This window comes from Micropterus salmoides, unplaced genomic scaffold, assembly GCF_014851395.1.
Source record: "Micropterus salmoides isolate LMB-PRFRI ecotype aquatic unplaced genomic scaffold, ASM1485139v1 Ms_hic_scaffold_13, whole genome shotgun sequence".
Classification (NCBI taxonomy): domain Eukaryota; kingdom Metazoa; phylum Chordata; class Actinopteri; order Centrarchiformes; family Centrarchidae; genus Micropterus; species Micropterus salmoides.
In genome coordinates, this window is record NW_024040374.1 from 6933300 (window position 1) to 6945940 (window position 12641).

The following is a 12641-nucleotide window of genomic DNA, read 5'->3' on the forward strand; positions in this document are numbered from 1 at the left end:
TGATTTTTCTCTATTGAAACTATTCTGACAAGTACAATTTCTTCAACAGAGTAACTCGTTACTACCCACATTTGTGCACACTATATTTCACCTTACTGATGTAATGTGCCTGCAAAACATACTGTTTCTAACAGTATATTTAAATAGGCAAACATAAGACTTTTCTGTGCTCTTATTAATCCTTAAATCAGTTTATCCACAAAAAAGAATGTATCTATACATTTAAAAAGCTAAAAGGTTGAGAGATAATTATGTGAAATATATAAGTTTTTCTCTTTGGAAATGATTAGTTAAACACTGGCTACAACTTTGTTATTATTTCAAACCAGCCAAAGACAGCCCTTACCCATATACACTGCATGTTCATGCTCTGCTAATTTAGTGCACTGGCATCTTTTTTATTCCTATTTAAGCAGCCCATAACTAATGCAGTAATGATTTATTGGTGTTAAATACCTTCAAATAGCAACCTGAATAATTGACATATTAATATGATGTTTTTTTGACGATGATGCCACCCTCACATCTGTGCCTCTTTTTGTGTTTTTCCAGAGATCTTCAGAGGATTGGTGTGTCTCTAGCCGGACACCAGAAGAAAATCCTGACCAGTGTTCAGTCAATGAGGCACAACATCGATGACCAGTCTCCTACTGAATCTGTGTAGCCACACAGGGGAGCGATACAGTATGAAATATTTGACGTGTGTACAGTCTGAATGAGCAGGCTGACATCTTTACGCTTTGGTTTTCCCCTCATACACTTCAGTTTGCTGGTCTTGGAGATCTAAACCACTTTACATGTTTTTAACAACCACTGTGGCCATTTATTTGTCTGCATGGCCTCAGCAGTCACCAGGTCCCTCCTTCAGTCATCGGACAGACTTATCTCATACAATTTAGCTTTCCAAATTGATTTAAACTATATACTTCTCTGAATGAATTCAATGCAGCGTTAGTGAAAGAGAAAATACAGGGCAGACATGATTTATGATCGAAAACAAAAAACTCTATGTGTCTGAGCTTTTCGGTCTCTAAGTGGTACAATCACAAACACAGATTCCCTCTCATCCAAAATCTGCCGGCAGGATAACTTTTACTTCCATGATTGAAAACTAAAGACCAGTTTTTACCAGCTTGACTGTTCAAGGACAACATGGACTGGTTATTATCAAAGGATACATCACACAAACTACTACTGCTACTGTGAAGAGGAAACTGAATGAACAGACATTTATATGAAAGGATAAAAACTGGACCAAAAGCCTGAAAAAAGTCTTTAAAGTAGTGTTTCTGGAGACCCATAGCAGGCTTTGTTTTCTCTAGTATGTTTTATTGAGACTAATTCAATGTCTTGGTAAAAAATGCTCAGATCTGAATGCAGACCAAGAGGCAACAGTTAAATGGGACTTTGTGACTATATCTTCATATTGAAGAGCCTGTAAATATGATGAAATGGGATGTTTATTTCCTATTTGCTCATTTTCTTTCACTTTTGCCAACAGCATCGGACAATTAATTGTTACTGGAGTATTTGTGAGCTCTCTATGATTATCTTCCTCTGCCTGACTCGTCACTGGAACAAACTTTAAAGTGGTGTGGACTGCAGTCTAAAAAAAGAAAGAGAAAAAACACGGAAAAATAGGTTTTGTAGTTTTTTTTACTTTCCATGCAGCCATGAAAAGACTCTTCCACGCATGGGGGTAGCCTGCTTAAAATACTTGATTCAGAGGGAACTCATAATGGATGACGGACTACAGTCAGCACAAATGCACTCTGAGTAAAGGCAATTATAGACCAGAAAATGGAAACAAAATCAGATAAAGAAATATTAAACTACTATACTAATTTAAGAAGTCCTTTTCCAAGCCAGAACACAAAGCAACTGAAAGTATAGAAGATGAGGAAAAACTGCTTAAGAGACTGCGGGTATTGAGTCATTACCAGCTGCTGAGACGCACCTGTTGTGAACACACAGCAGCGGCCAGAGAATCTCAAAAGACAGAAAAGGTATTCTCATCCAATGTTCTTGTGATTTGGCTGCAAATCCTAAAGCTGACTGCCAGTCAGGCATTAATACAACGCATGAACAAACCAGAAATGCAAGCCTCATGTGCTGTCCACGCATGAAACAAATCTAATTTCTGTCAAAACTGTATTGCTGCAGTCCAGATGGTAATCATCACTTTTCAGCAGCAGGCAAGGCCTTTGTATAAATTCACTTTTTTGTTCATAGGCTGCCGGACACGTCGTTATTTTGACAGTCACATTTCCCAATTGACAGAACTGATTAATACTGTTGTGTCAGTTTGCAGATGAAAAGACATGAAGTGACCTATCCCTGTTCTCGTCTGTCTACAGCAACCTTTACAATGCTGGGCGTTATGCAACATTCACTTACAAGCAACAAAGGCTGCTTTCTCAGACATGTCAGAGAAAAGATCCAACAAGAAAATATAGTAAAATCCAAGGGTCAAGAAGCAAATTGCCAGTGTATCGTATTCATCATGTTTTAGTACATAAATGGGATGGTTGACTCACTAGTCTCCACAAAATATTATATCAAGAAGGCCTGATCTCACTCTGGGGCACACTGGTTGAGAAGCACATCTCTTTTATCTCAGCACTGAACAGCTTACCAGATGTGCAACAACAGCAGGTTCGCTCTGCCTTCAGTCTAAACCTCTGGTCATGCGAGTGCACCCACTTTATCAGTAGCACAGATTGGATGTCATGATTTTATTTGTCATCGGCTCCTCACAATGACAGAAGTGAAAGTATTTAGAGGTTTGCCTTTAACACGTTTTACCGCTGCATGACTACAGAACGATTCTTGGACTCCCAAAGTCTTTTATTTACGAACACTATGACATTAAGAGGCCAGTGACTATTTTAAACCTCCAAACATGTCCGTTTTCACTTTTTGATGAAACACTGCTCCGCTGGCGCGACCGGAATTGCATTTGTTGCCTGGCAACGATAGCTTATTGAACATTTTATCAGGAAGTATTGAGATCAACTGGGAGCGTGTCAGTGGTGCAGAGGCATAATTCGTTGTAAATAGATGCCTCTGGAAAAACCGTTTCAGCGCTCGCTCGAGTGGTTAACCAACAGTGAGACGAGTGTGCCTAAAAGCTCGTATTGAATGCCACCTACAAAAAATGGCATGGCAGAAATAAAAGCTATCAACACAGGCAGTCATCTTAATACATTATGTAACTTTAACAAGGTTAGATGTGAGCTTTCAGAGGCATTTCACATTCCTGTGTCAGCGTGTGTGTGTGTGTGTGTGTGTGTGTGAAAAGACAATGACGGCATAAATGATTTACAGCATGTCTTGAATTTATACTATGGTTTGAGCACAAATATACACCACAGAGAGGATAACTCAGGAACACAACAGATGTGAGTTTTGTCTACATTGCTGCATAAAATGGTATCATTTTCTGGTAAGTCATCAAAAGATTAAACCAAGATGAAGTTTTTTAAGAGTTCATGGAGTTCAACTGTTGTTGGTGTTTGAAGTTTTCTGTGCTTATTAAAAGTTAAATCCATCCTAAATCCAGCTACTAAAACCTTTGAGACTGCTCTATTTGTGAATGTGAACAAGACTATTATACAAGAAAACAGAGTTAATACACTTTCTGATTATATCAGTGCTGAATTTCTGGGCCCATCTTCTAATTCAAGGCTAAATTACATTTTTAATCCTTTTTAGAGGGGAGTTTTGACATCAAGCTTTTTAAATGTTTCCCATTTGAAAAATACAAATCACCAAGCTTCCAATTTACTATTTTAGGCACATAAACAGAGTTTTATCATCCAAACCAGACCAACAAAGTATTGAAATTTGATTGTAAAATCAGTGGAAACATCTGTTACTATAGACGTTTTAAAGATAAAATGCTTCTCTAAGACACTAGCTGTGTCACAACTCCATACTACATACTAAATCTCAGCAGGTTTTGGGTAAAAACTCAATAGTGTGTTTACTCTGCAAATTATAAATTATTTTTGAGTTTGCTGTTGATGGACACTTTTTAAAGTTGACATGCATCGATGCATATATTGTATAATTTCCTGATGAACTGTTAAAGTTGCCCTGTGGAGTTTCCTTTTAAACAGTGTTTCTGTTTACATTCAGTGTTAATCATCAAAACACACTTTGTGTATCCTTGAGGTCTAACAAACATGTTGAATGTATTTCCTTCCTTATAAATCATTTTGGAATAGTTTTTACATTTTAAACCTGCATTGTTTACAACCATGTTTACCTGCTATCAGTCTTCTTCTTTCCTGACCTTTAATGTTGCTTTGCAGTAGAGTGGAATAATGTGAAACCATTATAATGTGAATCACGTCACCCGCATGTCTGTGCATGTGCACTTGACCCACATCTAAAAACATAAATCCATAGTGCTACTAGTGGTCAAAAACTCTATAGGGTAACTTCCTACCTTGTTGATTTATTTGTATACTGCTATAAAAAGTATACTATGCATTTATATCTTTTAAGGGTCTGGCTAGAATCGGACTTCAATCCGTCTTGAATGCTTCTTGGATTTACACATACACTACGCTTTCTTGAGATCGGATAGCTATCTGATCTGCCCAAGACTCATTAAATGATTAAGTGTAAATGGGGTCATTGTCTATGGGAAATATAAATGGGGCTTTAACTTGCAGAAACAGAGGCGCCTGAAATAGCTCCTCCCACTTCAGAACTTTATATAGTATGGATTTGGGATGCAGCTTCTTATGTTTTAAAGTGGAAAGATCCACCCTCAAAGGTTTCTAAATTTGTTATACTTGTTGTTTATTAGGATTTTGATATGAAACTTGCTGCTCTTAAAAAGTGCGGGAGCATCTGACCAGTCTGCGAACATTAATGTTGTGACCACTGTCTCTCTCCTCTGTAAAAACTCAACATTTCGCAGCTGAAATGCACTCTGGTGTGCTGGGATTACTGCCAGTGGAGACAACTATGATACATTCTCTCCGTTCATTGTTGAATGGTGGTACAAATGGAAGCTGCAGACAAAAACCCTCGCCAGCCCTCTGAGGGACTGACACCAAAACCTGACATTTACTGCAGATGTTACAGATAGAAAACTCCATTTAGTCTCCACTGTAACTGTGCTGGAAATGTATCAACATGATGTCACATTAGGTTTGGCCAATTAACCACTGAAACAGGAAAAATATACCACAACATATACAACGCAGGCCCAGAAATGCAAGTTGTGTCACCAGAAGCTCCTCCAAGTGCCTAAGGGTGGATTTATCTTTTAATTGCAGTTATTTCCGGGAAGCTGGACTGTCTGGGCTGCTTTTCTCTTCTCCTGTTACTCTGGTGTAAAAGATACTGTAGGTGATGTTGGAGATGAGAGGAGGCGAGTTATGAAGAGAAGGAAGAAAGTGAAAGGGAATAGGTAATAGAAGAGGCAGAGGAGAAGGGAAGGATAACAGAAGAAGAGAGAAAAGCAAGGGGCGGAGGCGTGATAGGCAAAGCTCGACTCTCGTATTGGAATAAAAATGAGCCTGGGTGTGGAGAGATTACACTTTCTCTTTTTGTTTCTCTCGCTCTCCCTGCTATACCCGGCTGTCCTCTTTCTTCTCCTAATGCCCACAACCTCTCTGTACTGCTTCCAGTCTGCAGTCTCCAGACTAATGGTTTAAAGGCAAGCGTGTCGAGCACTTGTTTTATTCTTAGATGCACTATTCTCGCAAACATTTTTATCTTGCATCGCTTAATGATGCCCCGGCAAGTATCACTTTACGCAAAAGAAACCTGCAGTGTGTTGTTGTGTTTTTTTTTAGAGCATTTATCCCAAAACTGTGAAAGTAAAGGTCTACCGAAAAATAAGGGTTTGTCATCCAATTTTAGCCGGTAACTTTTGTTCCATGTGTCCAGTCGTTCACAGTGTTCCATTAACGTGAGCTAAAGCAGTCTGGCTATATACATTCTGGATATGCAGAAAAGATTTTCTCCTTTTAAATGATTACATTTTTATTTATTTTCTTTCCTACTGCTTGCCATACGTTTTAGTATAAATGTAATGTATATTGGTTTCTCTTGAAAAAAGAAAAAACAGCTCAGTAATCAGCTGTAGTCTGCCTTTCTCTTGTTTACCTACAATACTGTTATAGGTGTTACTGCTCATATAGTCAGAGCATCCCACTGTAATGTATTATAAATTAATACTGTAATATAAAATGAGTGTGCGCACGCCTGTGCATCTTTGTGTGTGCGTGCGTGTGTGCGTGTGTAATATAATGTGTGTGTGCTGTTCAGTGTACAGTAAAATGTTTGTACATCGTGCGTGTGTGAGTTTGTAGCTGTTAACTTTCTGAGTCTTACATTTACAATGCACTGTTTGTCAATAAAGAAGACAAATCAATCAAACTGATCAGCTTCGGCACTCAATTAACACACAGTCAAGCTGAAGATGAAGGACAGAGAAGAGGAAATTGAAGGGTACATACAGTATATTCTATATATTATGTAGTTAACAAAATCTGCATATCAAAATGTCTAAAGCTCACACATTATGTCTCATTTAAGTGTAAAATCCACAATTTTTACACAAAAAACACCATTTAGCACTTCATACTGAAAAAGGGCACTGCTTGATGTTAAGCTAAGCTAACTGGCTGCTAGCGGTAACTTCACACTTACCATACAGACATGAGAGTGGTACCAATCATTTAACTCTCTGCAAGATAGATTGACAATACTGATAAACTATTCCTTGAACAGCCCATAAAACATACCTAACATTGTTTAATCATATTGATACAGAATTGTATACATTGCATTGCATGTTTACATGTTTACATTGCATTATAAACATGATCTTGAACCAGTGATATGTTTCAAAATGATGATTGTTCATGAGAACTCAGGTATTTAATTGACCCCAAACAAATGTAGAATAACAAACTACATTTCTTTGTCTGTGAATTACTTTTGGGCAAACTAAACGTACATGTATTTTTGTGTGTAATATTTCCTAATTTGGGGTAATAACAAAGCTTTATTGTCATTTCCATATTTTATCACCTTCATCACCACTTCAAAACTTTTCTACATATTGGTTTTTAATTAGGGCAGAAGAAGATTAAGAAAAAGGAAGTGGTTGATTTTCCAATTATAATTGAAGCCGGTGAGACTCCCAGAAATCATGGGGAAAATAATAATCAGTTATTAAGGTTGACAGACAGACACATGGAAGTTTTCAAAATGAAGTCATTTTAAGTCTACTAGGACATGGTATGTAACACGGTAGGAAACATTGCTAATAATAATAATTATAATAATTACAATTGTAATAATGGGAACCCTCAATATGCTTTGCTTGATGTTCACTACTGGAGGCAACATTAACCCTAAATCTTCCCTGGGACACTGTGCAATAAATTCCTTAGTAGATTATGATGACTGCATTCTGAAAAGTAATAAAAAGGGTAATAAAACTTCATAATGAGTTCCACTTCTATGCCAGCAGGCTAAATTTAATTCATGGGAGTGAGAGTCAATTTTTTAAACGCGTGAGTGACTCATGTTTGCGACTGTAACTCTTTGTTGATAAACGACAAAGTTTACAACCTGCGATGATGACTTTGAATGACACAGTGAAGTTCTCCTCAGAGCGTTAGAGGCATTTAACACAGCCAAGCTGCCAAAAAATTTACAAAGGCTAAAAAAACCACAAGGCGGGCTAAATTGAATCACATTTAAAGCTAGATTTGCTAATAAAAAAATCCATTACCTGACAGCCTGTGGAGTCTGCTGCAGTGTATAATTCAGAGCAGTGAGAGCCCCATCAATTCATATGAAACAGATTAGCAGCACAGGAACTATTGCAAATTGCTAATGAGTACTATGAATATACGTTACAGGAGTGTAATTGACATAAACCCATTAACTGCAGCTGAATGACAGAGAATTAAATTTGATTACAATAAAGTGTGGCCTGCAATTGAAATGTAAAAAATACATTTCACTATAATACTAAATTCAAAATGCAGCTAATCAGCAATATGAACCTGCACTTAAAAGGACCCATATGCACATTTAAAAAACTCATATGAGCTTTTACTGATCTGCCACCTCTATGATTTGAGGGTAATTAATTAATTAATTGATCCTAGAAACATGTATCATCTGTGTTGCTGAAGCCTGATACATGTACAGTGGGGAGAACAAGTATTTGATACGCTGATGATTTTGCAGGTTTTCCTACTTACAAAGCATGTAGCGGTCTGTAATTTTTATCATAGGTACACTTCAACTGTGAGAGACGGAATCTAAAACAAAAATCCAGAAAATCACATTGTATGATTTTTAAATAATTAATTTGCATTTATTGCATGACATAAGTATCTTATCACCTACCAACCAGTAAGAATTCCGGTTCTCACAGACCTGTAATCTCCCTCGGTCTGGGGCTCCATGCAAGATCTCACCTCGTGTGGCATCAGTGATCATGAGGAAGGTCATGAGGGATCAGCCCAGAACTACACGGTAGGACCTGGTCAATGACCTGAAGAGAGCTGGGACCACAGTCTCAAAGAAAACCATTAGTAACACACTACGCCGTCATGGATTAAAATCCTGCAGCGCACGCAAGATCCCCCTGCTCAAGCCAGCGCATGTCCAGGCCCGTCTGAAGTTTGCCAATGACCATCTGGATGATCCAGAGGAGGAATGGGAGAAGGTCTGATGAGACAAAAATAGAGCTTTATGGTCTAAACTCCACTTGCCATGTTTGGAGGAAGGAGGATGAGTACAACCCCAAGAACACCATCCCAACCGTGAAGCATGGAGGTGGAAACATCATTCTTTTGGGATGCTTTTCTGCAAAGGGGACAGGACAACTGCACCGTATTGAGGGGAGGATGGATGGGGCCGTGTATCGCGAGATGGCCAATAACCTCCTTCCCTCAGTAAGAGCATTGAAGACGGGTCGTGGCTGGGTCTTCCGGCATGACAATGACCCGAAACACACAGCCAGGGCAACTAAGGAGTGGCTCTGTAAGAAGCATCTCAAGGTCCTGGAGTGGCCTAGCCAGTCTCCAGACCTGAACCCAATAGAAAGTCTTTGGAGGGAGCTGAAAGTCCATATTGCCCAGCGACAGCCCCGAAACCTGATGGATCTGGAGAAGGTCTATGCAGTCATTGTAACATTATCATATTACTGTAAAGTTGCAGTGGGAGTTTTAAGCATTTGAAGCAAGCACACGTACAGGCACATATCTAGATGCAATCTAAAAACCGCACAACCAGTGGCTGCTGAAAACTACATAATGCCCCTTTAAATGTATTATCTAATATTTCTACCTTGTGTCATTTATTCTGCCATGTTAGAGATTGTTTATCCAAGTCCCTGTGATCAGAAAGTAGAGCTACTACATAACTCTCAGCATCTTCTCCATTCTTCTCTATGGTTTGCCATCAAAGCTTTCCCCTCACCTGTCAGTGCTAGAATGCCAGTGGTTGCACATCATGTAGTTCAATGTAGTTGAACTTTGTCCACAAAACCTGAGTGAAAATCACAACGGTGTAAACCATTATGGCTCGCAGAGCTGCCCAGGAGAACATGCTTTCCACCGAAAATAATGGCCTTGCTCTGCAAAATACCATGTTAAGCATGAAAGCAAGTGGAAGTGACTTGCCAGGAAAATGAAAACTTAGGTCACCATTTGAACAAATGACCATTCAGAGTCTTGAAGGGAGGGCTGCAAATCGCTGAGAATACATTTAGATCACGTAAATGAGGAGGTAAATGGAGCTCATATCTTATGGATATCATATGTGTCGTTCCAACCCTCTGCTTTAAAGGTCAATGGCTTTCAGTAGTAGCAGACCAAAGTCTGGCCAGGCGTGTTAGTGGGCAGCACAACACCGGGCGTGGTGAATGGTCGCATGACTTCATCACTGCTGGAAAAAAATGAGTGACAGAAGGAGGTTAAGAGAGATGAGATGGATGAAGGAAGAGAAGAGATTATATATGAAATTGTTTGTGTGTTTGTATTGTGTGTGTGTGTGTCACATACAGTGAGTCATCTTCGCACAACCAAACCAGCACAACTCTGTCTTTCCACTCCTCCCCTCATCAGCTCCCCGGATAAATAATTGACTCTTTTCCAACACTGGTCCACTGGTGTGAGGCATTTTGCTCTCCGGACTTCATTCCTGGAGATGAGACGACGTGATTCCCTCTTTTTTCTCTCTGGCTGTATTTCTTTCTTTTTCCATCCGCCTATATCTTTCACTCACAGAACTCTCTGCTGGAAAACGATGAATAGTGATGTATAGTGAGCGTTTTTTTTTAAACGAATGAACGGGTTATCTATTATTGAGCAGCAGTCAGCAGCAGCTATCTCTATCTACTAGGCTGCTAAAATAAATATGACACAGGGCTGGAGAGATTTGCACAGATCTCAACTGAGACCTCTTGTGCTCTGAGCAGTCTGAGTTACACATTTATCAGCAAAAGCAAAACCCAGGCAAGCTGGTTGCTCAAAGCAACTAGTAAATAAAATGTTCTTTTTTTGTGGTAATATCACAATTGAAGAAAATAAAGACACTTTTTGCCCGTCTTGTCTTTGGGTAAGACTATCTTACTGAATGACAAAGAAAGCTGGTCTGTTATCACCACTCTGATTGATTCTGATTAAGGTGGTTTTGCTCACACTTCTTTGGATAGAAATGTTGTTACAGTATTTCACTTTAACTGGACTGGACACAGTTTTATCCCCCATCCACCGTTTCTGCTTTATGTAACTTTTCCTGATCCTGTTCCTCGCTTTTCCAGCAGTCTTCCTCAACAAGTTTCCTGCCTTCATTCGCCTGATTAGTCTCCAGCATGCACACCTGCCCCTTATTAGTCAATTACTGCAGTATATAGTATATGTGCTCTCCAGTGAACACTTTATCTGAGTTGGCTTTGCTGTGTAGCCTTCTTCTCTGTCTTGCCTGCATTGGTTGTTTTTGACCCTTTTCATGTTGCCTTTCCCTTTTTTAATTTGTTTACTCATTCTGTAAAATGTCTGTTGACAACTGTAAAAGCCTGGTTTACCCATAGACTGTATATTAAAAGGGTTTACCTCAATTTAGACTGTTGTCTCCCCACAGCACCTGCTCGTGTTTGTCTGAGTCTGCTTCTGAGCGCTATTGCTTGAGTGTTACTGGATTAAATGAAAGATGATTTTGTGGGACTGGATTTTCATGAATTCACTAGTTCATGAAATGACCTCATTCATAATAGGAACACAAAGGCCCAAGAGCCAAGTCTGAGGGTGCTACCTGCAGGTGAAAACCAAGGCAGGATCACTACCTTGTGAAGATGCCATCTGCAAGGTACAGAGACAAGATCAGGAACAGATTTAGGCATTGTAGGACTTGGCAATGGAAAGCCTGGAACCTCTCACCTCTCTGGGCATCAGAAGCTGGAGCTGGTGTGTGAGGTTGACCAGTAGTAACTACACGGATATACAAGAATTAGATTAGCTCGCTGCAGTGTTGCTAAGAGGTAGGGGTGTGACAAGACACTTAAACGACGAGACGAGACAAGATCCAAGATTGAGTTCACAGGATCAAGAAGAGATGAGTTTTAACGCTATTTTTAAGAAATCTTTAGTGCGGAATTATATATGAATATTTTGAGTATTAAACAATTTATTTCCTGCACCAGTTTATGGTGATTTTTTTATTTATATAATTCAGGTGGCAGGTGATGATTCAAAATCTATAACCTAACAATAACGGACTATAAGTCAGTGCAGTCATTCTGTGCTGCTATCAGATCTTTTCCTCCTGTAGATCAACTTCTTAAATATAATCATTGCTGATACATAATTCAGTCTTCCCTCCTCTTTGTGTCTTTGGGGAACCAACCTCTTTAAATGTGACTGTGGCACCTTTTCACCATTATGATAAATTATTTAATTTTAATTGAGTTAGAAACTACTGGACTTCAATAGCTCCTGTGTTTCAGCAGATTTTCTGCTCATGGTCAAAACTTTCTGCATGTTCAGAATCTCTCCCTCCTATCTTTGTTCATAGAAAAGTCATAATATACACAGACAAACATCATCATTTAATGAGAAGTCTACCTGCCCTTTACTCTGCTGTACATTATGCTTTTGATCCACTGGTACCTTTTTTTCCCCCCAGAGTAAAACGAGACAAAGACGAGACAGCGACAATGTCCTTAAACTCTGCCTGTGACCATATTAACATGCAATATTGTTGATGAAAAATTACGACACGAAAATATCCATAAAACAAACACGTTAATAAAATCTCTTTTTGTCAGTATGAGGAGACAAAATATTACAGGCCATATTTTTTTCTCCCTCTAAATTTTCACTTGAACAGTTCATTCAGAGGTGTTTTTTTTTCTTCCTGTGGTTTGAGTGCTGGCTGATCGGGGCGACGCCTGGTGCGTGAGGAAAACGTTACCGTGGAGGATGCGAACTCTGGTGATGGAAAACAACATGCTAGAGAGAAAGAGGTGTTTGGTTCCATTTCAAATACAGTGAGGCGGACAAAAAAAACAGAATGCCTAATTATATCGGACGCAAGCATGGTTATAAGATTTTTGGAAAAAACACCACGTACTTGAAGCGGCATATCCA

General features: G+C 39.1%; 1 protein-coding gene across 1 annotated transcript in view; it reads left to right on the forward strand.

Moving 5' to 3' along the window:
• The window catches only part of LOC119900371 (ephrin type-B receptor 1-like), a 97448-nt gene extending 91046 nt beyond the window's left edge, over positions 1-6402 (forward strand). Inside the window, exon 20 of the mRNA XM_038715245.1 lies at positions 553-6402. Within this exon, the coding sequence (XP_038571173.1) occupies positions 553-664 (112 nt within the window). The 3' untranslated portion in view covers positions 665-6402. The remainder of the gene's footprint in view (positions 1-552) is intronic.
• Positions 6403-12641: the final 6239 nt, after the last annotated feature.